This window comes from Pogoniulus pusillus, chromosome 9 (assembly GCF_015220805.1).
Source record: "Pogoniulus pusillus isolate bPogPus1 chromosome 9, bPogPus1.pri, whole genome shotgun sequence".
Classification (NCBI taxonomy): domain Eukaryota; kingdom Metazoa; phylum Chordata; class Aves; order Piciformes; family Lybiidae; genus Pogoniulus; species Pogoniulus pusillus.
In genome coordinates this window covers 32,515,496-32,539,584 of record NC_087272.1, presented here as the reverse complement: position 1 = coordinate 32,539,584, position 24,089 = coordinate 32,515,496, and the positions used below count along the sequence as shown (strand labels likewise).

Genomic DNA, 24,089 nt, shown 5'->3' with positions numbered 1-24,089 from the left:
AAGAGCTTTTTTGAACTACAGCAGCTTTATAGGATGTAGTCATAAACATGACAGAACCAAACAGGTGGTACAAGGTATGGTAGAGACCACACATTTCACCCTAGGATGTTTAGGCTGAATGATAGAAAAAGCCTCTCCATGAGCAGGGTGGTGGAACTGAGAGAAGTAGTATTCTCCAGATTTTCAAGGTTTTTCATTGCTGTTCTGCTCTGAGGCTAGTGATAATCCAGCTTTAAGCTTGGGATTAGGCCAAGGGCCATCTGAAAGTCCGTTTGAACCCTCATTTCTAAGATTCCTTCTGTGGTATCTCGTCCATAACTTCCTACTCAATGAGCTGGTTTGCTTAAACTTAAACAAAATGTTTTGAATGCATCTGTCCCACTTCGAGGCCACGAACTACCCAGGACTGGAGGACAGAAATGGGATTCGACTTCTTCTCTGTGGTTTTCTTAAGGGAACCTGGCACTCCTCAAACTACCACAGCATCACGAAAATATCCTTAGTGAAATCACAGGAACTTTCAAAAGTAGATGGTTCCTTGTGAATTTTAATGACTACATGGAAACATTTTTATTAGTTTCAGAAATCACCAAAAAAACCCACCCAAAAACAGTGGCCTCTAAACAAATGTTAGTGACCTGAGAGGCACATGGGTCGTGTTGTGTTATGAAATACTCTGTTATTGTCTGTGTTGTACTTGTAAGGCTGGAGGAGAAATGCAGATGGATTCCCTTCCATAGCGATGAAATAATGAAAAGCAGAGAGAGAAATGGGACTGCTGTGTGTCTGCTGTTATGAAGACTAAACACAGCTGCCTTTTTCCTCTTGCTTGCTTTAGGGACATCTTTACCTTTGAAATCTACTTATTGTCAGAACGTGTTTTCCTGTTTGGAGCTGAAACTGCATATTCACAAAAAAAATGGACTTGGGCAATAGCCAAGGTAAGACTGGTAATTATCTTTTGCATTTAGGGCAGGAGTCTTTGCACAAAGAATAAAGTGTCACTGTTAGCTTAAAATCCTCTGAGAAGTCATTCTTGATGAATACTGATCTGTCTTGTGTGTAAAAGTTTCTTCTGCAGCAGGAAGAAATAACTTTTGTGATTAAATATTTGAAAGAAGATAGTAAAATAAAATGGAAGAGGAAATGAAGCACTGTGTTAATGCTGACCTTAAGAATATATTAAAGAAGCTCCAGTATAAAGACATACAGTATATGAATTTATTCCAGCTGCTTATGGTTGTAATTCTGTTCTTTTATTTGCTGAAACAGAATTCATAAACCACTACCTTATTTCACACAGTAGCAAATGCTGATAGTCACATTGCTAACGAAAATTAACAGTTTAAGAAGTTGGAATGGTTGAGTATGAATGGAAAAACTGTTCTACTTGGGTTTCTAATTTAAATGTAGTGGGTTTATGGCTTTAAGAATGATAAATCTGATTTTTTTTTTTTACTGTGCCTTTCATCCACAAATCTTCTAGATGTGCCAAATGCTAATAGTCACATTACTAATTAAAATCAGAGTTTAAAAGGAAAAGAGTGTGAATTGTTGAGCGTGGATGGGAAAAAGCTGTTCCACTGTATTTTATTATTTAAATTTAGCATTTATGTGGATTAAGGAATGATTATGCTCCAGGTGATTATTTTTTTTACTGTGTGTGGCTTTCATTGTTTAATGGATGTGCAATACCTTGATTTGAATTTTTTTTTAGGGGAAGAGAATTGTGAGGTGTTTTTTTTCTTCACCTGACTCACCCCATATTTTTCTTTGGTAGCATTTTATTCCTCCTGTGGCTGAGTGCTTGTTAGAGAGAGACTGTGACCTGCTGGGCCAGCTGTACTACAAAGACTGCCATAACCTGGATCAGTGGAGAAAAGGCTGGTTTGCCATTGAGAAGTCGAGCCTTTATTTTTGTCTTGAAATGGAGAATGCAGAAGAAGATTCCATATATCTAAGGAGGCTGCAAGAGCTAAGTAAGAATTTTACTTAACAACTGGAATTCAAGAAATACTCTGCAGAATTAATTTGCTGCTAAGGACATTTCTATTACGAAGTCCTAAACATTAGGGAGCTCAGTAACGATGCCTTTGCATGAGCCAGATGCTCTTCCAACTTTCATCTAAATATGCATTTGGTAAAGTTCTGTCTCATGGTGTGGTTGGGTTTTTTTTTCCCCTACTTCCTGGCACATACTAGAAAGATTTTTCACACCTTCATAATGAATGAAGACAATTTTTGTTCCAGTTGCAGCAGTATCTTTCTTACAAGAGTACAGAATTGAATAATAATACATAACCTTTTGGGATCATTGTCTCATGTTTTTGACAGGGCAGAAACACTCACTGCAGAACATATTCTTGAGGTGATTGACAGCCCTAGTTTTAAAATACTCAAATGGACTGGAAAAATTATACTTCTCTTGGAAAACTGTTTCACAGGCTAATAGACTTTTCTGTTTTTCCCTGATACTAAAAATATTCTTTGCTTAATATCGTGATGTGCAAAGATAATATTTAGACAAATGGTCGCCTATGACCAATTTTGATTTCATTCATTGTAATTATGCTCTGGAGCCTCTTTAAGCAGACCTGCCCTAGTTGTTTTCTTTTTTAATATTGAAGAAGGCAACATGTTATGTAGGAAAGTAAAAATAATCTGAGATTTTTACATTAAAGTAACATAGGGGAAGAATTTTTAGCTCTCTATTGATGATCCTCTTTGTAAATGGTCTGTCAGGGTGTGGACTGCTTTACAGGAGGAACTTGCCTAAATGCCATTGGGCTTTCTGCTGTTTATTTACTGCCACCTTGCATTTGCTGTGAATAACACCGTGAAGGTGGTTTGCAATCACGACTATTTTTATGCCTTTAGCTATCTTTTAACTTGTGAATACTTTTTTTGATCTTGAGTCAGAATTAAAAGGTTAAGCAGCAGAAAAATTTTCTGATACTTGTTTTGATAATGCAGCTGTAATTGCTCCTACCCTAATCGTAAGAGCATCCAAAATCTTTGTATAGCTCAAGTATAGACATGAAACACATCTAGCTTTTGGTTAAAAACTTTTCCTGACTGGGTTTTGATTTTTCAGTGTTAGTTGTATAAAAGAGCTGTATTTCTTGCAAGCATTATATACCCACATGCCTACATTTTATGTGTTTTCTGGTTTCCCCAAAATAAATCTGTTCCACTCTTAGTAGTGAATTGTATACCTGAAATGTGCCAAATAATGAATCATCAGTGGAAACGCAGTCACTTATCTTGATATTTGACTCAGTAAATGTAAATGAGGCCAGGTGTATATGTGGTACAAACCCATCATATAACATGCATCAGTATTTGTTTATTGAGCTTCATTGATATTCAGGACTTCACAGTCCCTGGGAATTGGTTGAGATAAGGTATGGATTGTATGTGACCTAGACTTTGGAAGATTTGACTGGTCGAATTTTGAATTAATAAGCAGGTTACTTTTAATTGACCTGGTTTAGTATATTCCACAGCATAGCTTTATGAGCTCTTTGACGAGAAACTACCCAGTTGTATTTTCTTATAGCTTAGGTGTTTTGCAGGGTTGTTTCTTTTTAGCAGGAATAGCATTAGGCATCATAAAGAAAGAGTGTGAACATCACTGCTGTAGCATATAGCTCATATTTGTTGGAACAGGTTGCCCAGGAAGGTTGTATATGTCCCCTCCCTAGAGGTGTTCAAGGCCAGGTTGGAGGAGGCCTTGAGCAACCTGGTATGGTTGTCCCTGCCCATAGTAGGGGTTTGGAACTAGATAATGTTTAAGGTTTCTTCCAACTCCTTCTATAATACTATGAATCTGCAGCCATTAGGGTGCAAGTAATGACGGTAATTAACGTTTGCAAGGGATGTAAATAAATGCATGTAATTGGGATGCAAGCATTAATCAAGTAAAAAAAATCCATCTTCTGAATCATTCTGTCTCATGAAACTTACATTTACAAGTTTGATTTTAAATGTAACCAAATGCAGGTCTGGAGAACAGAACTTGTGAGGAGCAGCTGAGGGAACTGTGCTTGTTTAGTCTGAGGAAAAGGAGGCCAAGGGGAGACCCTCTGGCTCTCTACAACTCCCTGACAGGAGGCTGTAGTGAGGTGGGAGTTGGTCTCTTCTCCTTTGTAATAAGTAACAGAAGGAGAGGAAGTGGCCTTGAGTTGCACTAGGGGAGCTTTAGGTTTGATATGAGAAGAAACTTCTTGTCTGAAAGGATTCTAAAGACTGAAGCAGGCTACCCAGAGATGAGGTTAAATAATTTTCTCTGGAGTAATTTAAAAGAGGCAGAGATGTGGTGCTGAAGGTGCCCCAGGCTTGGTAGAGACAGATACTAGTTGGACTTGATGATCTTCAAGGTCATAAAATCAACCAGATTGGAAGAGACCTCCAAGATCATCCAGTCCAACCCTTCACCCAGCTCTGTCCAATCAACAAGACCATGTCACTAAGTGCCTCATTTTGAGCTGAAATCATTTTGAACTGAAATGATTTTCCAACTTCATTACTAAAAAGTACCTGTTTAACATTTCTTCATAGTTTCCTATATTAGTTTATCTTATAAACGTGAGTGTAGTGTTTTGGGGAGGTTTGTTGCTATTAGCAGCAGCATTCTTTATGTGAAATGTTCAGGAATTCCTCACTCCTTTTGTCAGTGAAGATCATTTTAGCAAATCATGTCGATCTGTGCATGCGTGTGTGCGTTTCTCTCTCTCTATGTCAGTCTGGCTCATTGGAATGTGTTTGTGTTTTGCTTTCAGCAATCAGTAGTGTGATGCAAAATGGGGAGAAAATAGACGTCCTGCTGCTGGTTGAGAAAGGAAGGTAAGGTTCTCATCTGAATGAAGCTTTGATCTGCTTTTATATTGATATTTTGGAGTTCTTCTTGATCAGTCATGAAGCCTTTACACTTGCAGCTTGCTAGAGAGAGAGTAAATTTGCAGAGTTTTTAAAAGAGGGAAAGACTTTGTGTATTAATTACGTTTTCTGTCTGTGTCAGGGAATGCTAACAAGTACTGCTTAATTAAAAGCAGTTTTCCCACTGAGAAAATTATTCCCAGTCAGATTAGCCTGCCAATAATGGTTTCTTCAAAAGGACCTAACTTCTTTTACCTTGTAAAGGAGGAGTACCTTTTTGGAGCATTTAACAGTTCTCATCTTTTTTAATCACTGTAATGTCCCAGAGTCCTGTGCTTTATTCTCTATAGGTCAGAACTGAGAGAGTATGTACAAGTCTCCTCTTACTGTAATGTCTGCCTGATCTCAGCTGACAACATACCAGCTAGAAAAAACATACTGATGAAGCAAGCATGATCTATATCTGCTGATGTGGAAGACTGAGAGGAGATATCCTCAATGTTTATTAACTTGTAAAGAGTGGGGCATCAAGAGGATAGGGCTGGGCTCTCTTCAGTAGTGCGCAGTGGTAGACCAAATGCAACAGATGCAAACTAGAACACAGGATGTACTGAAAACCTTTCTAACATTGAAGGTGGCAGAGCCACTGGAGCAGACTGCCCACAGAGGCTGTGGAGTCTCCTTCTCTGGAAATTTTCAAAATTCACAGGGATATGTTCGTGTGCATTCTGCTCTATTAGCAGGGGGTTGGGCTAGAACTCCAGAGGTCACTTCCAGCCCCTACCATTCTGTGCTTCTGAGCAGGTAATACTCTGCTGAGATGACTCTGTCAAACACAGAGGCTGCAAGTCAAGGCAGGATTTTTCTACCTCTTGAGTACAAACAAATAAATGTGGCATTTCAGCACAAGGTCTAGTGGTCATGAAGGTGCTGAGTAGAAGGTTGGACTTGATGATCCTAGAGGGTCTTTTTAAACCTTAATGATTCTAAGATTATATGAAATCTCAAGTAAAATGTTTTCAAGTGATTCTTATTTTGTACAAGGCTGGGTTTTGGGATGTTATATGTTTAGTTATTTTCAATTTTCATTTCAATGATAGATTATTAGGCCAACATCTGTGTAAGAAATGGTGCACGGTTTGCACACTGAACAGCCAATAACAGGTTAATTTGGCCAAGAGAGCCAATGACATCCTGGCCTGCATCAGGAACCGTGCAGACAGCAGGACAAGGGAGGTTATTCTTCCCTGGTACTCAACACTGGTCAGGCCACACCTTGAGTCCTGTGTCCAGTTCTGGGCTCCTCAATTCAAGAGAGATGTTGAGGTACTGGAACGTGTCCAGAGAAGGGCAACAAAGCTGGTGAGGGGCCTGGAACACAAACCCTATGAGGAGAGGCTGAGGGAGCTGGGGGTGTGCAGCCTGGAGAAGAGAAGGCTCAGGGGTGACCTCATTGCTGTCTACAACTACCTGAAGGGACATTGTAGCCAGGTGGGGGTTGGTCTCTTCTTCCAGGCAACCAGCAATAGAACAAGGGGACACAGTCTCAAGTTGTGCTGGGGGAAGTATAGGCTGGATGTTAGGAGGAAGTTGTTGCCAGAGAGAGTGATTGGCGTTGGAATGGGCTGCCCAGGGAGGTGGTGGATTTACCGTCCCTGGAGGTGTTCAAGCAAAGCCTGGATGAGGCACTTAGTGCCATGGTCTAGATGACTGGCTAGGGCTGTGTGCTAGGTTGGACTTAATGATCTTGGAGGTCTCTTCCAACCTGGTTGATTCTATGATTCTATGATTAATAAAGGAAGGTTGTCTATCCTCTTTGTTAGGGAAGCAAAACCTCTATAGATACCTTTTGACATGGAGAAACTCTTTTGGATAAACTCATTGTAACTTGTGTGCTCTGAATTTTAACTCTTCCTAAGATACTGTTTTAGTTCCAAGATTAGGTAAGGTGATGAAGACCTGAAACCATCACCTACTGGCAATTTGTATTTTTGAAGAAGCCTATTGAAAGACACAGCATTAAATTCAGCTGCATGGACCAACCAGGGGATCAGAAGTATCTTAATCAAAGTGCAGTCCAATAGATGAAAACAATCTCTGCACCTCATTTCATAGGTATGGGTGCTGAGCAAAACTTCTAGCTCAAGACCAGCTTCCATTATTTCTCTCATTATAGTATTTCTGTCAAGTGAGGGTAGATTTTTCCCTGAACTGCTTTAATTGTTCAATAGAAAATCTCAACTATTTGAAAATATCTTCAAGAAGGGCCACTGTCTGATTTATGATGGCTGTGAATATGTTTCATTTTTCTTCACTGAAGGCTGCCATAAAGAATATAAATGTGGTGTTCACGTTATCTTAATCATTAAAAGCCATATGGGTATAGAAGCTTTGGCTTAGTGATTCTTGGTTAGGCTATGACTCCGAAAGTATCCAGGTGTTCGGAACAGTTGCAGGATGTAGAGATTTAGTGTATGTGTGGGGAAAATGCTCAAGTATAGAATCACCTTTATCTTTAGACTCAATCATTGCAAATGGAAACACACCCAGCAAGCCTCCTTCTGGCCCTTCCAAACCCTAGATAAATTAATCAGTACTTCTGAGATGTCAGCAGCCACAACTAAATGGTATATCACAGGCTCTAGACTTTCTCTTTTGTCTGTTTATTTTGCCTTTTATAGAGCAGTGATTGTCTAATGGCAACTTTGGCATAGATTGGTCACTTAGAAGAGACCTTGTATGCTGATTTATTGACAACTTTGCACATGAATTGATTTAAATACAGGATACATGATAAAATCACCCAAAAGGTTGTTGCAGTGTGAAACAGAAGTAAGATTTTTCTGGAGTCAAGAAAAGTTTGAAAGAAAATAAATAACAATTGAAAAAGTTTGGAACAGGCTTCCCAGGGAAGTGATGCAGTCACCATTCCTAGAGACGTTCAAAGAACAAGTAGATGTGGCTTTTTAGGACATGGTTCAGTGGTCAGAGAGGTGTTGAGTAGAAAGTTGGACTTGATCTTAGAGGTCTTTTCCAACCTTAATGGTTCTCTGATTCTATGAAATGAAGGGCAAACCTAAAACAACCCATGCTTGAAGAAATAAATGTGGTCAGTCTCTTACATCTTGCTGAATCTTATGGTAAAAATCAGTGACAATGTCTTCAGTGTTTTCCTACTGAATCCCATATTGTTCTTCTGTTGTTTTTGATATTGACTTCAGACTAACTTCCCATTACTTACAGATATTTACAACTTTTTCTTTTTTTTTGAGTCTCAGTCACTAGATCAATTAAGGAAAACCAGACATTTCATATATCATATACTATTGTCTTTGATACTTTTCTGTTACCTACTTGTACAGGTTTCATCTATCCTTTGTCTGATATGTTCAGTGAAAGAAGGCTACCAGCTCAGGAACAAGAGTTGATAATCTTCCAACATGTCTTATGTGAAGCAGCTGAGGGAATTGAGGTTGTTTAGTTTGGGGAAGAGGAGGCTGAAAGCAAACCACATTGCTCTCTACAACTGCTTGAAAGGAGGTTGAATTGTGGTGGGTTTTGGTCTCTTCTCCCTTGTATCAACTGATAGAATGAGAGGAAATGGCCTCAAGTTGCACCAGGGGAGGTTTAGAGTGGATACAAGGAAAAAATGTCTTTCTTGCAAGAGTGGCCAGGCATTGGAACAGGCTGCCCAGGGATATGGTGGAGTCATCATCCTTGGAGTCGTTCAAGAAACATGTGGCCGTGGCACTTGGGGACTTGGTTTAATGGCTGTGACTGTGTTAGGCTGATGATTAGACTCAGTGATCTTAGAGGTCTCTTCTAACCTTAATGATTCTGTGCGTTGTGGTGTAAGAGTGCATCATACCGGCTGAGCCAGTCTACAACACTTTCAAAACAGTAAGACTGTCTCTCTTGGAGAGTGTTGTTGGTTGAAGCTGGTCATAGTTCCTAAATTTTCATAATAGTTCTAGAGTTTTTGTGATCCTGGATGATATTTTTTTCCAAATCTGTGAGATATTTCCTGGCAAACTGCTTGAGTATCTTAGCTGAAGAGAACTGACTAAGAACACTCTGTTTTGTCACACTGAGGGAATTTGCATTGCATTCCGATCTCTGTTGGAGCACATTGTCCAGCCTGGTAGAGTAACTCTAATGCAGCTGGAAGCCTCGACTTCCCACAGCACTGCTTCCTCGGGCCATAATCACATGCTCATTCACCTCCTCTTATGTTCACTTCCATACTTAAAATGCTTCTTGACCCCTTGCTAGAAGTGGGAAACTCCTTTCTAGACTTGTCTGCCAATTCGCTCTGTCACAGAGAGATGTCCTCTGGTTTGTTCCCTATTCAGTGCGTTTATTTGATTTCAGTTTTCTTCCTCCCCCCCCCCCCTTGATCTCTGCCATCTGTTTTGTTTGTAAATGTGTGAAGTGGCAGGTGATACTCGATCTCTTGTTGCCATCCTAGCAGAAGCTGATTAGTAGATAGGTGAAGAAGCTACTCCTGTCTAGTTCAGCAGAGGTCAACGGAGAGTTCTGTATGCTTGAAGATGTCTGAAAACAACTGTATGCAATAGTTTTACCAGGCATCTTCTATATATAGAACACAATGCAAAATCTCTAATGCCATACTTTAAGGAAAAACATTTGTGCAGACAATTCAGTTTTAAATGGTTCTTCTTTTTTTTCTATAATCATTTAAGCTCTCTCTTAGGTATCAGTGAATGTTTTCAGACCATAATGTAATCCAGATGGTGGTTTTTTTCTTTTTTTTCCCTTGTTACACTTCTCTTGCAGTTAGCTCCTTCTTATTATAGATAATAAACCTTCCCTACATACTGGCACAGTTTCTTTGTGCTGATGGTTCATTAATTACAATGCTTCCTCCTTAACCCTTTTCTGACAGCAGTAAGATTTCCTGTAAAATGAAGTTTTGAGCACAACACTCTAGAATCCAGGAAAAATCTGAAGGTAAGACTGGGCTGAGTGAAAGGATTTGTGCTTCCAGTAATAATGTGCTGGACTTAAGACCCTTAATACCCTTTGAAGAAATATTGCTGACCTTTGCTATAGATTTGTAATTATTAGTGGAATTTGTGTTGCAATTTTAGTTGTGATTTGATGGTTGCAATGTAATTTCATAGCAATTCACACCTCCTTGGTACATCTGTTTTCAGACATGTAGATATTAGAATCACTTGAAAATTGCCAGAGGGCACTGGATTAGTGCTGATACCAGTTTTTCACTCTTCCCACAGCCCTTAACCAGAATCACTTAGTATGGTGGCTTTCCCAGTACAGAGTTGCACGGCAAGGCACACAGGCTGAAGTAGTGGACTCAACCATGGCAGTGTTCTAAGCCAGGCTGGATGGCACCTTGAGCAACCTGCTCTAATAGAAAATGGCTGTGGCCATGGCAAGGGTGTGTTCAGAGAATGGCCTGCAGCAGAAGCCCTACGAATAGAGGCTGGGGGAGCTGGGATTGTTTAGCTTGGAGAAGAGGAGGCTCAGAGCAAACCTCATTGCTGTCTACAACTACCTGAGGGGAGGCTGTAGTAGCCAGGTGGGGGTTGGTCTCTTCTGCCAGGCAACCAGCAACAGAACCAAGGGGACACAGTCTCAAATTGTGCCGAGGGAGGTCTAGGCTGGATGTTAGGAAGAAGTTCTTCCCAGAGAGAGTGATTGGCATTGGAATGGGCTGCCCAGGGAGGTGGTGGAGTTGCTATCTCTGACGGTGTTCATGAAAAGCCTGGATGAGGCACTTAGTGCCCTGGTCTGGTTGACTGGCTAGGGCTGGGTGCTAGGTTGGCCTGGATGACCTTGGAGGTCTCTTCCAACCTGGTTGATTCTATGAATTCTATCCCTTCCAACTCAAACCTAGGATTTTACAAGATAGGTTAAGGTAAACCTTTGCACTATTGCTCACATACACTGTTTGTCTGACTGTGGGTATGGAAGGATGTGATGGCAGTCCATTATGAAAGCTGAAAAGCTAAGATCGGGTCCCTTGATGTTGAGAGTAGGTGATGCTGGGCTGCTGCAATCATTTGTGCAATTCAGTTTCCTCACTTCACTAAGGCAGAAATCTGCACTGACGAGCATTCTTGTTTGTTGCAGAACTTCCATTTTTCATTTCTGGAGTAAGGACTGCATGTGCTTCACACTTAACAGAGCAAAAACTCTGCCATTATTCACCACGTAGGCAGTGTTGCTAACTATTTGTTACAAAGTGCATGCATTTTATCCATTTTTTTAGCTGAAAGAAGGAGCACATAAATAACTACACTGTAAATGCAATGAATTCATGTTGTAAGAACGCACTTCAGCTCAGAGTCTGTGCAAAGTAGTTGTTAGTCTGCATAACAGGTAGGTGTTTGTAAACACTGCAGTAAGATTTTGTCATGGTTGAACACCAGCTGGCAACTGAGCCCGACACAGCCGCTTGCTCCCTCTCCCCAGTGGGATGGGGGAGAGAGTCAGAAGAGTAGAAATGAGAAAATTAGTGGGTTGAGATAGAGGCAGTTTAGTATATAAATTAAAAACACACACAAACAAAAGAAAAGCAAGGAGTTCATTCACTGCTTCATGTGGGAGGGCAGGTGTTCAGCCATCTCCAGGAGAGCAGGGATCCGTCACATGTAACAGTTACTGGGGAAGACTAAAGCCATCACTCCGAACATCCTCCTTTTCTTTCTTCTTCCCCCAGCTTTGTGTGCTGGTCGTAACATCACATGGTCTGGAATATCCCTCTGGTCATTTGGGGCCAGCTGTCCTGGCTGTGTCCCTTCCCAAACTCTTGTGCATCCCCAGCCTACTGTCTGCTGGGGTGGTAAGAAGCAGCAAAGGCCTTGACTTCTGTGTAAGCACTGCTCAGCAGTAATGAAAACATCCCTGTGTTACCAACACTGCTTCCAGCACAAATCTAAGACACAGCCCTGTGAAGAAAGTTAACTCTATCCCAGACAAAACTAGCACAAGCACTTCAAAAGTTGTGGTGCTTATAAACTTAGGGCTGCCCAGGGAGGTGGTGGAGTCACCATCCCTGGAGGTGTTCGAGAAAAGACTGGATGAGGCACTTAGTGCCATGGTCTAGTTGACTTGATAGGGCTGGGTGATAGGTTGACCTGGATGATCTTGGAAGTCTCTTCCAACCTGGTTGCTTCTATGATTCTATCTTGATACTAAGTTGCTCAGTTTTGTGGTGCATGGGACACCAGTTCAATTCAACTTGGTTTTATGTACTTAGTCATAGTCCTTGCATGTAAACTAAGTAGAAATTTTGATCATACACTTAGTTCAGTGACAAATAAGCTGTATTTATTAATGCTGCTGATGCAAACTGTGGGAAAGAGGGCAGAGGTAGAGCAGAGGTTTTGGAAAGGTGTAGATGTGGTGCTGGGAAACATGATTTAGTGGTGACATGGCAGTGCTGGGCTAATGGTTGTATTCAATCTTAAAGATCTTTTCCAACCCAAAAGATTGTGTGTGTGCATCTACAAAGCTGTGTCTATTACTTCATGAAGTTCTGTAGAGCACTTCTACTGTAGCTTTGAGGAGAATTCTGCTTTTCTGCATCTAGCTATTTCCACTTCACTTTTTTCTCCACCTTACAGCTTCATGGAGATCAACAAATTGTTCCCAAGTAGGAATAAAAATGATAAGTTTGACTGAAAATGTTAAAGTTAGAAGGAATACTGCAACTTCTTATTTGTGCATTGTGTTTTTATGATTTGAATGTATGGAGGTGAACCCTACCTGCCCAAAATAGTCTAGTTTGAGATGAGCATCCATGCCACTTCCACAGTAAATGTACTGAATTTTGAGCTGTGTCTGGTGTTGGTTTCATTTTCTTTTACAGTATCACAGTATCATCAGGGTTGGAAGAGACCTCACAGATCATCAAGTCCAACCCTTTACCACAGAGTTCAAGGCTAGACCATGGCACCAAGTGCCACGTCCAATCCTGCCTTGAACTGCCCCAGGGACGGCGACTCCACCACCTCCCCGGGCAGCCCAATCCAGTGTCCAATGACTCTCTCAGTGAAGAACTTTCTCCTCACCTCCAGCCTAAATCTCCCCTGGCACAGCCTGAGGCTGTGTCCTCTCGTTCTGGCGCTGGCCACCTGAGAGAAGAGAGCAACCTCCTCCCGGCCACAACCACCCCTCAGGTAGTTGTAGGCAGCAATAAGGTCACCCCTGAGCCTCCTCTTCTCCAGGCTAACCAATCCCAGCTCCCTCAGCCTCTCCTCGTAGGGCTGTGCTCAAGGCCTCTCCCCAGCCTCGTCGCCCTTCTCTGGACACACTCAAGCATCTCAATGTCCCTTCTAAACTGGGGGGCCCAGAACTGAACACAGTCCTCAAGGTGTGGTCTAACCAGTGCAGAGTACAGGGGCAGAATGACCTCCCTGCTCCTGCTGACCACACCATTCTTGATGCAGGCCAGGATGCCACTGGCTCTCTTGGCCATCTGGGCACACTGCTGGCTCATGTTCAGGCGGGTATCAATCAGTACCCCCAGATCCCTTTCTGTCTGGCTGCTCTCCAGCCACTCCGACCCCAGCCTGTATCTCTGCATGGGGTTGTTGTAGCCAAAGTGCAGCACCTGGAACTTAGAGCTATTGAATGCCATCCTGTCTGTGTCTGGTATTGGTTTCACTTTCTTTTCTCTGTTCTTCTTTTTTTGTGATGGTGTAGTAAATACTGAAAGTCCTTCTCTGACAGTAGACTTTCTGAGGTGACTGCTCTGGAGATTTTTCAGTGGACAAAGTTCATAATATTTGGGGAAAAATAATCATTTGCCTCCCATGAACAGTCCATGTTCTACCACAGCAGCAAGAGTTTGTGCCTTTATTTTTTTTTCCATCAACTTTCAGGACTGTGTTGGTGCTATAGGACCACTACTTAAACAGATTCCCCATTCTCTTGGCTGATTATTAGCTAACTTCTTTGTCATTTGAATGTAACTCAACAGCTTTTCAAATTTTAGACTACATCATCTCTTGGCATTTCTAAAGCATGGAGGGGAAGATGGGAAGATCCATAGAATACAAGATGGTCTTTTTCAGATAGTTGAAGTAATTTGTGTATCTCCATAGCTGGTTGATAGCCACACGATTAAGAATTTCATCTCTCTCTCTGAAAAAAAAAACACAGATAAGTTGAAATTGCCTCTAAAATTCAATACAGTACAATATTTTGTCTCTGCTCCTCTAGTACCAATTCATTGATATACAGCAGAGTTGCCCTTTTCTTGTTTAGAAGTAATAATATTTTCACTTTACAGTAGGCTGCTTCCTGTACATAACATAATTCTTTAGATAACAAAAAGTAATCTGTTGAGACTTCCATTTATCCTTTTGCATAACACCGTAATGCACAACCTGCTGTTCTGCAGGGAAAAGAAGCACACAGTAATATGCATATATATCTGCATCTTGGCTGTGGGGGAGCACCATAAATCTTTTATAAACCACAGTCCTAACCTCTGCTGATCTGTGAATAATAGTGCTAAAGGAATAGTTTAACAGGCACCCTCAAACTCTCTTTCACTCAGCTCAAACTTTTCCATTTTCTTTTGAATGTGGCTACAAGAGGGTGTTGGGGTGGATGCTGTGTTAATTGGAAGCTTTTGAGAAGGGTGTCCATTCTGATAGCTCTAAAAATGATTGAAGGTGTTGAATTAGGCACAGTCCTTTTGCTGTCAAAAGGCCAGACCCTTATGCAAAGTATTATTTTTTATTCATGGAAGGGAGTGGCTGACTTTCCACTAGCTGGGCATATATCATGGTTAATATGACTTTTAAAGCTATATAGTAGAGACTTCTTAAACACGAGCTTCAGTAAGAATAAATAATGTCTCCTACTCTGCTGCTAAATGGTTGTGTGGTGGATTCTGAGATTACAGTAAGGGTGGCAAGAACTGGAGCAGGCTGCCCGTGCATGTTGTGGATGCCTTCTTCCTGGAGGTGTTCAAGGCTGGGTTGCATGAGGCCTTGAGCACTCTGCTGTCCCTGCCTGTGGCTGGAGGGTTGGAACTAGACCATCTTTAGGGTGGCTTCCAACCCATTCTATGAGTCTATGAGCACTTCAGATTTTGGCTCTGTGTGTGTAGGGATGCCATTTCCTCTGTGGGTGTACACTGACTGCATCCTCACTTCTATCTAGATAGGAATGCTGGAATGGAAACATTTCCAAAAGCAAAACTGAAAAATGCTAATAAAAAATATTGAAATTAAATATTCTATATAATATATATATTAAAAAAATGTTTTTTTCCAAAATAAAATGAATGTTTGTTTCTGTTTTGCTGAATGCATTTTCATAGTAGTTCAGTAGGACATTTCAATTTTTCATGATCAGCAAACAAATTGTCATTAATGAAATTTCTATGATCCTAAAATGAATCTCTTGCATTACTTCAGCAGGAGATGTGCATGTAGAATTTTTTTCTTGCTGTTTTAGCACTTAAAAAGGTTGCTAGATATATATATGCATATAGGTAAACTTTCCAATTTGGAGTCATATCTTACATTTTCCAATTTGGAGTTGTGTGTTAGAAGCTAGACTGTTGGGGTGAAGGGAGGAGCTCATTGTAGCATGTTTAAATAAGCAAGCCAGAACAAGGCCATGCTTTGAGATGAACAGTTAATTCAACTGTTACATTAAATTTTCTACCTCAACTCATAGCTTTTTTTCATACATATTCACAGTGTCATGGAATTAATCAGGTTGGAAAAGCCCTCTGAGATCATTAAGTCTGATCTATCACCCAACACCATCTAATCAACTAAACCATGGCACCAAGTGCCACATCCAGTCTCTTTTTAAACAGTCCTGGAGACGGTGACTCCACCACCTCCCTGGGCAGCCCATTCCAATGGCAAATCATTCTTTCTGTGAAGAGCTTCTTCCTAACATCAGCTCTGTGATTTCCTGAGGGAAATCACTTTGATAAATGTGAAAGAAGGAAGTTCAGTGTGTCTCAGCTCCTCTGCATAAATGTGGTGAGTGAGAAGCAGAAAGTAAGGAAATCCTTTTCCAGTAGTGAAAGTTATCTCTGAATCTCTGTTTTCCCTTTAACTGTGACTGGGAGTTAAGAATGCACAGTGTAGGAAAAAGACTGAGGAAGAGTGATTAAAATATTAGTCAGGTCCTTTCAAAAGCCTGTGCTACTGTTTGTGGATCTTTCATTTATTGAGTCACCACTGGTACAAATGTAGTTGAAGAAAAAATGCTGTTACCAATAGGTCACCACCACAGCTTTATGTGGTGGAAGGTGCCCTGATGTCTTATTCTAAATAGTTCTACTTTACAAACACATCAATTTTTTTTCCCCCTTGCATTCAACATATTTTTATCTATTTCAGAACACTATACATCCATGGCCATACAAAACTGGATTTCATGGTCTGGTATACTGCAATTGAAAAAGCAGCAGGTACAGATGGCAATGCTTTACAAGATCAGCAGCTCAGCAAAAATGATGTTCCTATTATAGTGAACAGCTGTATAGCATTTGTTACACAGTATGGTAAGTATAGTGAATTTTATTCAACCTAAGATCACTTGTATAATAGCTAAGTCCCCAAACCATCAGACCTTACTGAATGAGTTTATACCTCACCTAAAGTAAACCCGTAGCCCATCTTAGCCTCGCTGCTGCAATGTGATGATGAGGCACACTGCCACACATCAAAGAACGGGCAGTCTGGGGAAATACACCTGGAGAGATGCCCTTTAGAGACACCTTCCTATGTTAAAAATTGATTTGTTTGCCTAGTGTAGCTCAGCCTTGGGGGTCCAGTGCCTTGGTGCAGAACACCTCAGCCCTGAAAACAACCAGGAAAGGCTAAGGCTTGGACAGGTCAGCATATCTTCTGAGAAACTGATGTTAACTGTGGAGCTGAGCTCAGCCTTAAGGCTGCTGTTTTTCCAGCACAATGTCCTAAGGAAATGTAGTCAGTAACCATTTGTTTCAGTAAATCTTGCCAGCATAACTTTCCATAGCATTAGATCATATGCAGACGATGTCTGTGTCCTTCCTACTCCTGCAAATTCATCGATTTTTCTTGTGAAATGCAAAATCCATATCAACCCTGTACAAATTTGTCTTCAGGAGAAACGTGTCTCTAACCTCTCTCACTGCCAGAGCCTAATTTTTAGTTCAGTGATGGAAGTTTAACTAAATAACTTCTGACTATAACAACACTGTGTTATGCTAAATAGTTGTCTGGGTTACAACTTTTGCCTAAAACCAAGACACAAAATGTTTTTTGCTAAATTACTTTTTAATCATTAGCAATAAGAATTATTCTAAATATAGTTTATGCTGCTTCATGCACTGAAATGTTGTTAAAGTTGTTTAACATTCTTAAAACTGGAATGAGTTGCCCAGGGATGTGGTTGAGGCTCTGTCCCTGGAGACGTTCAAGATCAGACTCAGTGTGGCCCTGGGCAGCCTGATCTAGTTGGAGGTGTCCCTCCTCATAGCAGGGGGGGTGGAGAAGATGACCTTTGAGGGTACAATCTGTGAATCTGTAAAGCAGGATAATTATGTCTGCCACTCACAACAGTCACTGGTGTGTGTTCTAAGCTGAAATTCAGCTTCCTAATGTCTTTTAAACAAGTTAGACATTTGTTGAGAAATATAGGGCTTTGGTTGGTTGTTTTGTTTCTTTTGTTTCAGGATCAGCATTACTGGCTGTTAAAATACTCATTTAAAAGCTGAAATAAATGTTGGCATGCATTACTTGTATGCATGCATGCATGTTTTTGTCACCACAGTCAAGGTTCTGTCTTCAGTTATGATCTCCAGATGACAGACACTATCAGGTCCCACAGCTGTTCCTGACAGTAGCGGCACAAAAGCAGTATCAAATGGTAGTGCTTGTGGGCATCACGGGAAAGGTGAATTGCAAGAACATAAGACATGATTTCATAGGTTTTGACAGACTACTTAATTTGACAGGTACCTCAGAAAAGCAAGGCTTTGTGGAGAAAACGTTTCCCTTTCAAGGAACGTGGGAAACACTCTACAAAGAGAAACAACAGGACTGCACATCTATGCCAAAATTCCACAAGTTTAAACAACAACCCCCAAAATAATATTGTGGCTGCTCTCATGTGCAGTATTTGAAGACAATCTTGTCTATGGTTTAGACTACAAATTTTCCTTTAAATTGGCTTTGGGCTTTGGTGGGTTTAGTTGTTAAATACAAGAACAGTGGTTGCCTGATGTCTTCCTGAATGTGAGAAAAAACAGGGGAAGAAAAAGGAATACTTTTCACTAGTCTTGAGACTCTTAAAAGTGAAATGTTTCAGCTTGGGTGAGTACAATAACACTTTACTGACTCCTAAGTGGAGTTGATCAGTAGGGTAATAAAATAGTGTGAGTTTTGCTCATGAAAGCAGCTATTTCATGCATAATACAGTAGCAATCATCAATGATGCTTTCTGTTACTGTGCCTTTTAGAAGATATTCTCTTAAGAAGTCCTGAAGAAATCTGGGAATTTCAATTGCCTGTAAAGTGTTCTTGGAATTGTGACCCCAGAATTGCTTAATAATGCGATGTGCACTTTTTGAAGAGGCCTGCTTGGGTGTAAGCTGACTGGGCAGTTAAGAGTGTGCAAAAGGTCAGAGAGATTTACATAGGAAAATGCAAAGGCTTTGTCAGCCAGATGTACTTTTCATACAATAATGGCTGGTGTTTTTAAAGGAATACCCTATTTTACATGGTATTGATTTTTGTGCCCTGTGTCTTAGGTTTAGGTAGCAAGCAGATCTACCTTAAGAATGGTGATTCTTCCAATGTGGCTGAACTGCTGGAAAGCTTCAAAAAAGATGCAAGGAGTGTTAAACTAAGAGCAGGAAAACATCAGCTTGAAGATGTGACTGATGTATTGAAATGTTTTCTTTCTCAAATCGATGATGCCCTTCTCAATAAAGAACTTTATCCATTCTGGATCTCTGCATTAGGTAATGTACTCAATAGCACTCAATATGAGAAAGCTTAGATGTGCATTTTCAGTACCAAATCTGAGAGGGTTGTTCATAGATCCATAGAATGGTTTGGGTCAGAAAGGACCTTAAAGATGATCATCTAGTCCCAACCCCCCACCACTGACAGGAAGACCCTCTACTAGACCAGCTTGCTCAAGGCCTTGTCCAACCTGGCCTTGAACACCCCCAGCAAGGGATCTTCCACAGCCTGTTCTGGTGTCTCTCCACCCTTGCTGTAATATCCAGTCTAAATCTGCTCTCATCAAGCTTCAATCTGTTCCCTCTTGTCCTATCTCACTTGTACAAAGTCCCTTGCCAGCTTTTTGTAGGCTCCCTTGAGGTATTGGAAGGCTGCTATAAGGTCTCCTCAGAGTCTTCTCTTCTCCAGCCTGAACAACCCCAACTCTCTCACCCTATGCCTATAGAGGAGTTGCTCCTTCCCTCTTATCTACGTGGTGTTCTCTGAACCTGCTCCAACAGTTTGATGTCCTAATATTTGGGGCACCAGAATTGGACAGGTGGGGTCTTACAAGGACAGAGGAGCAGAATCATCTCCCTTGTCCTGATGGTCACTCTTCTTTTGATGCAGGACACAGCTGTTAATTACTTGTTCTGTGTAAACCTATGTAGGGGCCCTCCAGGTTAGCTGGAGAGAGTCTTTTGATGAAAATGTAGAGTGACAGGACAAGGGTAATGTCTTCCAACCAGTAGAAGCTTGACTGAGATGAGACATGAGGATGGAATTCTTCCCTGTGAGAAGGGCAGAGCTGACTCACTCTGTTTTACTGATGCTGTTTCCCTGAACCACTGTGAAGTAGAAGACTGCTGGTATTGCTTTCCTGAGGAAGAGCGTGGCTGGGTGGGTTGTGGTTTTAAATGAGTAGATGATGCCAGTGCAGGTGATGAGAAGTGCTGTTTCCCAGTGGGCACTGTAATTAGTACTCAGTGAATGCTGTTTCCCGGCAGATACGCAGAATGAGAAGGAACGTGTCAGGAAGTATGGCTCCTTCATTCGGACGCTTCCACCAGTCAACAGAGCAACTCTGGCTGCTTTAATTGAGCATCTTTACAGGTCAGTGCTCTGTAGCAGACAAGTTCTTCTCATGTGTCCTCAGCATAACTCTACCATAAAAGAAATGTGGTTTGTTTCATTAACTCGTAGCCATCAAATGCTTTACCTACTTGTGATGATTAATTGTGTTTGATTCCCTTTAATTTATGTAGGTGTTTATTTTTCTTTGCTTGTGTTTTTAGCAGTAGGTATCTATAAATGGCAGTGGGATGGAATGGTCTTAGAGCAAGAGAGGACTGCCAGTATATGTGTCCAAGAAGGGTTATTTTTGATGCAGCTACTTTATATGAAGTTGTTGGGACTGGTAGGACCTTTAGTGCCGTACAGTTGCTTGATCTTGACATACTGGAACATAAGCCATGGGTTCAGAATGTATAAAGGGGAAAAGTCCTGAGTTAAGTAAATAGAGGGTTGAAATGACCTTAGAGAATTATTACAGCAGACAAAACAACGTAAAACATGAACCTGTGGTTTTGTTAATCCTTTCTTATCTAGTTGCTACGTACCAGGTCTGTCTTCATGAGGTATGTGCTGAGGTCTGTCTTAATGACCAATTAGAATTTGGCATGATCTTTTAGCTTGTATGTTAGGGTATATAACCAAGTGCTGAAAGTACAATAAGGGGAACTTAGCTTGCATCAAGCTGCTCCCCGTCTCTCATCGCAGCATGAAGTGATTTGATTCCAGTCTGCTAGTCCTGCAGAGGATTGTTGCAAGTGATTCTTTAAAACAAAAGATTTTTATTCAGGGAAAATATCCTTTCCACACTCTATATTGGACTTGATCACTTTGAGTATTGTGGAGGTGCTGGAGCAGATCCAGAGGAGGGCAACAAAGCTGGTGAAGGGCCTAGAGAGTAAATCTTATGAGGAGTGACTGGGGCAGCTGGGATGGTTAGTTTGAAAAAGAGGAGGCTGGGGGGAGACTTCACTGCTGTCTACAACTACCTGAAGGGACATTGTGGAGAGGCTGCTGCTGGGCTCTTCTTACAGGTAATTGGAGATAGAACAAGGAGGAATGGCCTCAAGTTGAGACTGGGGAGGTTTAAGTTGGACAGTAGAAAAAAGTGTTTCATGGAGAGAGTGGTCAGGGACTGGAATGAGCTGCCCAGGAAGGTGATGGAGTCACCAACCCTGGATGTGTTTAAGGGTCATATGGATGTGGTGCTTAGGGCTATGGTTTAAGGTGGGTCTTGTAGAGCAGGGTTCTAGGTTAGACTTGTTGATCCTGAAGGGCTTTTCCAACCTGGGTGTTTCTGTGATTCTGTGAGAATTATCTGCCCTTTCTGATTTTCGTTAATGCTTCATTTTAGAACTGAGGTCATGGCAGAGACTATTAAAAGATACAGATCTTTTTAAACAACAAATGTCATGTCCTATTCCCAGATCAAATAAACAGCAGCAAATGTATATAAAATGTGTGACTAGAATGATTTTGCTGTTTCATGGTTGGATAGTAATGGTCTATTTTGTATTGTATTGGTATATTCTTGGTCAATTCTATCATAGAATGGCTTAGGTTGGAAGAGACCTTAGAGATTGACTCCAACCTCCCTGCCATAGGTAGGGACACCTCTCAACTAGATTTGGCTGCTGAAAACCTCATCCACCATGGCCTCAAGTAGTAGGTAGAAAATGTGTAGAACTTTTTCTCTACAAGTTATTGTGTTGATAAATTGCATTACATGGCCAGATACATGACATATCCTTTAAAAAGCTCTTTATACAGTTGTTAAATTAACTGGTACCATTATTGAGATATATTTTATAGTATGTATTGCATTTAATTATGATTATAAACATATTCACTTCAGATATATGAATGTGCTGTTACATCTCTTCTGAAAGTACTCTGAACCCACATTATGTAAACAACAGAACTTGTAGGAAAACCTTCTTCTTAATTTCTATACTTAGGAAAATCTCATTTGTTTCCACATTTTGTTCAATCTTCAACTGTAAGCTTACAGGATGTACTTACCTAATATCATGTAGTGAAGCTTTATTTAGCATTAGTGTGCTGGTCTTGAGCATTGTGTGCAGTTCTGAGTCCCACAACTGAAGAAGAATGGTGAAGGTGCTTGAATGTGTCCAGAGGAAGGAAACAAAGCTGAAGAAAGGGATGAAAGGAATGTGCTGTAGGAGCAGATTAAGGTCTCTGTATTTGTCTGGTTTGGAAAGAAGGAGCCTGAGAGATGATGTCATTATTCCTACAGTTTCCTGAGAAGGAGGAGCAGAGAGGGAACTGTAGCTGATCTCTTTTTCCTTGCAATCATAGAATCAGTCAGGGTTGGAAGGGACCTCAAGGATCATCTAATTTCAACCCCCCTGCCATGAGCAAGGACACCTCAAACTAGGTCAGGCTGTCTAGAGCCTCATCCAGCATGGCCTTAAACACCTCCAGGGAAGGGGCCTCAACCACCTCTCTGGGCAACTCATTCCAGACTCTCACCATTCTCATGGTGAAGAACTTCCTCCTCACATCCAGTCTGGATCTCCCCACCTCCAGCTTCACTCCATTCCCCCTAGTCCTGTCACTACCAGGAACAGGATGTTGTAGGAATGGTTCAGAACTACATTTGGGAAGTTTCAGACAACATTAGGGAATATTTCTTTACCAAAAGGGTGTACAAATCCTGGAACAGGCTTCTTAGAGGGATGGTTGGTACTCCAAGCCTGGACAACACCCTTTATAACATGTTTTATCTTTTGGTCAGCCTTTAAGTGGTCAGGCAATTAGCCTAGATGATCCTTGTAGGTCCCTTTCAACTGAACAAGACTATTTTTATTCTATTCTAAACAATTTTGGTATCACTTGAGTTGTAGATACAAAGCATGTTTTTTTCATTTCTGTAATGAGATAAAAAGTATAAAGAAATAAATATTTAAAATAGTAATATTAGATCTTTTTCATAGCATTTAGCATCATTTTTCTTTTTGACATAGATTCCATATTCAGTAGAGGAGTCTCAAGCAATTAAAGCAACAAAGAAACCTTCTAAATATCTTTTATTTTCTCCCTCAACAGGGTGCAGAAGTGTTCTGAAATCAATCATATGAACCCTCACAATCTAGCCATGGTGTTTTCCTCCTGCTTATTTCAAACTAAAGGCCAAACTAGTGAAGAAGTCAATGTGGTTGAAGATCTAATTAAAAATTACGTGCAACTTTTTGATGTAAGTATCTTTATATAAAGATGTCCTCAATGCTCAGCTGTCAGACACTCCAAAACACAGAAGTCTTCCTAAAGAGGATCCTGCTGTTAGTTACACTGTCTGAGGGTCTGCAGGGCTTTTGAATTCTAATTCAGTGGACCTTGTTCTTTTGTCTGCTTTAAGTTTTATTTAGCTTAGCCTATGTAGGAAAGATTAGATTTACAGGACTGCTGTGAGCTACTGCTTTTTTCCAAAACAGTGCTCATTCTTCTTGCTGACACCAGCACACCAACTTGAAGAAGATTTTAAGATTGGGACTAATGGAAATAATACTTTGATTCAAATTGTATGGTCTTGATCAAAACTGAAGCATGGAAGGATTCTGTGGTTTGAGACTCTGAGCTTCATTTATGACAAAGAATAGGGAGAGTGAGTTTAGTTCCCTGAGTTCAAAAAGAAGCTTAAATGCAACTAGATAGAAAAGATTATTTAGCAGCAGCTTTTTTTAGCCATTTTGGTATAGGGTTTGCTGTGCCACTATGACATCGTTTGGCAGTTTTTCATACAGTCCTCTGTCTTTTAATATGTGTTTAGTTGTAGCAAAAAGTCCCATTCATGAAGTGCTATTTCTGACTGCTACAATATTTTACATAGATGTTTCTATAAGAATATGATTAACAGGAAGTTAAGTAAGTATAAGAATACTAAACTAATGATTGGACTTGATGAACTTGAAGGTCTTTTCCAATCTAAGAAATTCTGTGATTCTGTAAGTATAAGAATATGATTGATCAGTAAGTTTGCAGATGACACCAAGCTAGCAGCAGGTGTTGATCTGTTGGAGATTGGGAGAGCCCTACAGAGAGTCCTTGACAGGCTGGATGGGTGGGCAGTGGCCAATGGGATGAAATTTAACAAGGCCAACTGTGGAGTTCTCCCTCTGTTTGTTGTGGCCAAAGGTACTCTTTGGACACAACAACCCCAAG

General features: G+C 40.8%; 1 protein-coding gene across 2 annotated transcripts in view; it reads left to right on the top strand.

The window, feature by feature from the left end:
* ARAP2 (ArfGAP with RhoGAP domain, ankyrin repeat and PH domain 2) overlaps positions 1–24,089 on the top strand; it is a 147,926-nt gene that overhangs the window by 81,785 nt on the left and 42,052 nt on the right. For both annotated transcript variants that reach the window (XM_064149116.1, XM_064149115.1), the window contains exons 17-23: positions 839–941; positions 1,781–1,979; positions 4,782–4,845; positions 16,245–16,408; positions 18,641–18,853; positions 19,844–19,949; positions 22,977–23,124. In XM_064149116.1, the coding sequence (XP_064005186.1) occupies positions 839–941; positions 1,781–1,979; positions 4,782–4,845; positions 16,245–16,408; positions 18,641–18,853; positions 19,844–19,949; positions 22,977–23,124 (997 nt within the window). The remainder of the gene's footprint in view (positions 1–838; positions 942–1,780; positions 1,980–4,781; positions 4,846–16,244; positions 16,409–18,640; positions 18,854–19,843; positions 19,950–22,976; positions 23,125–24,089) is intronic.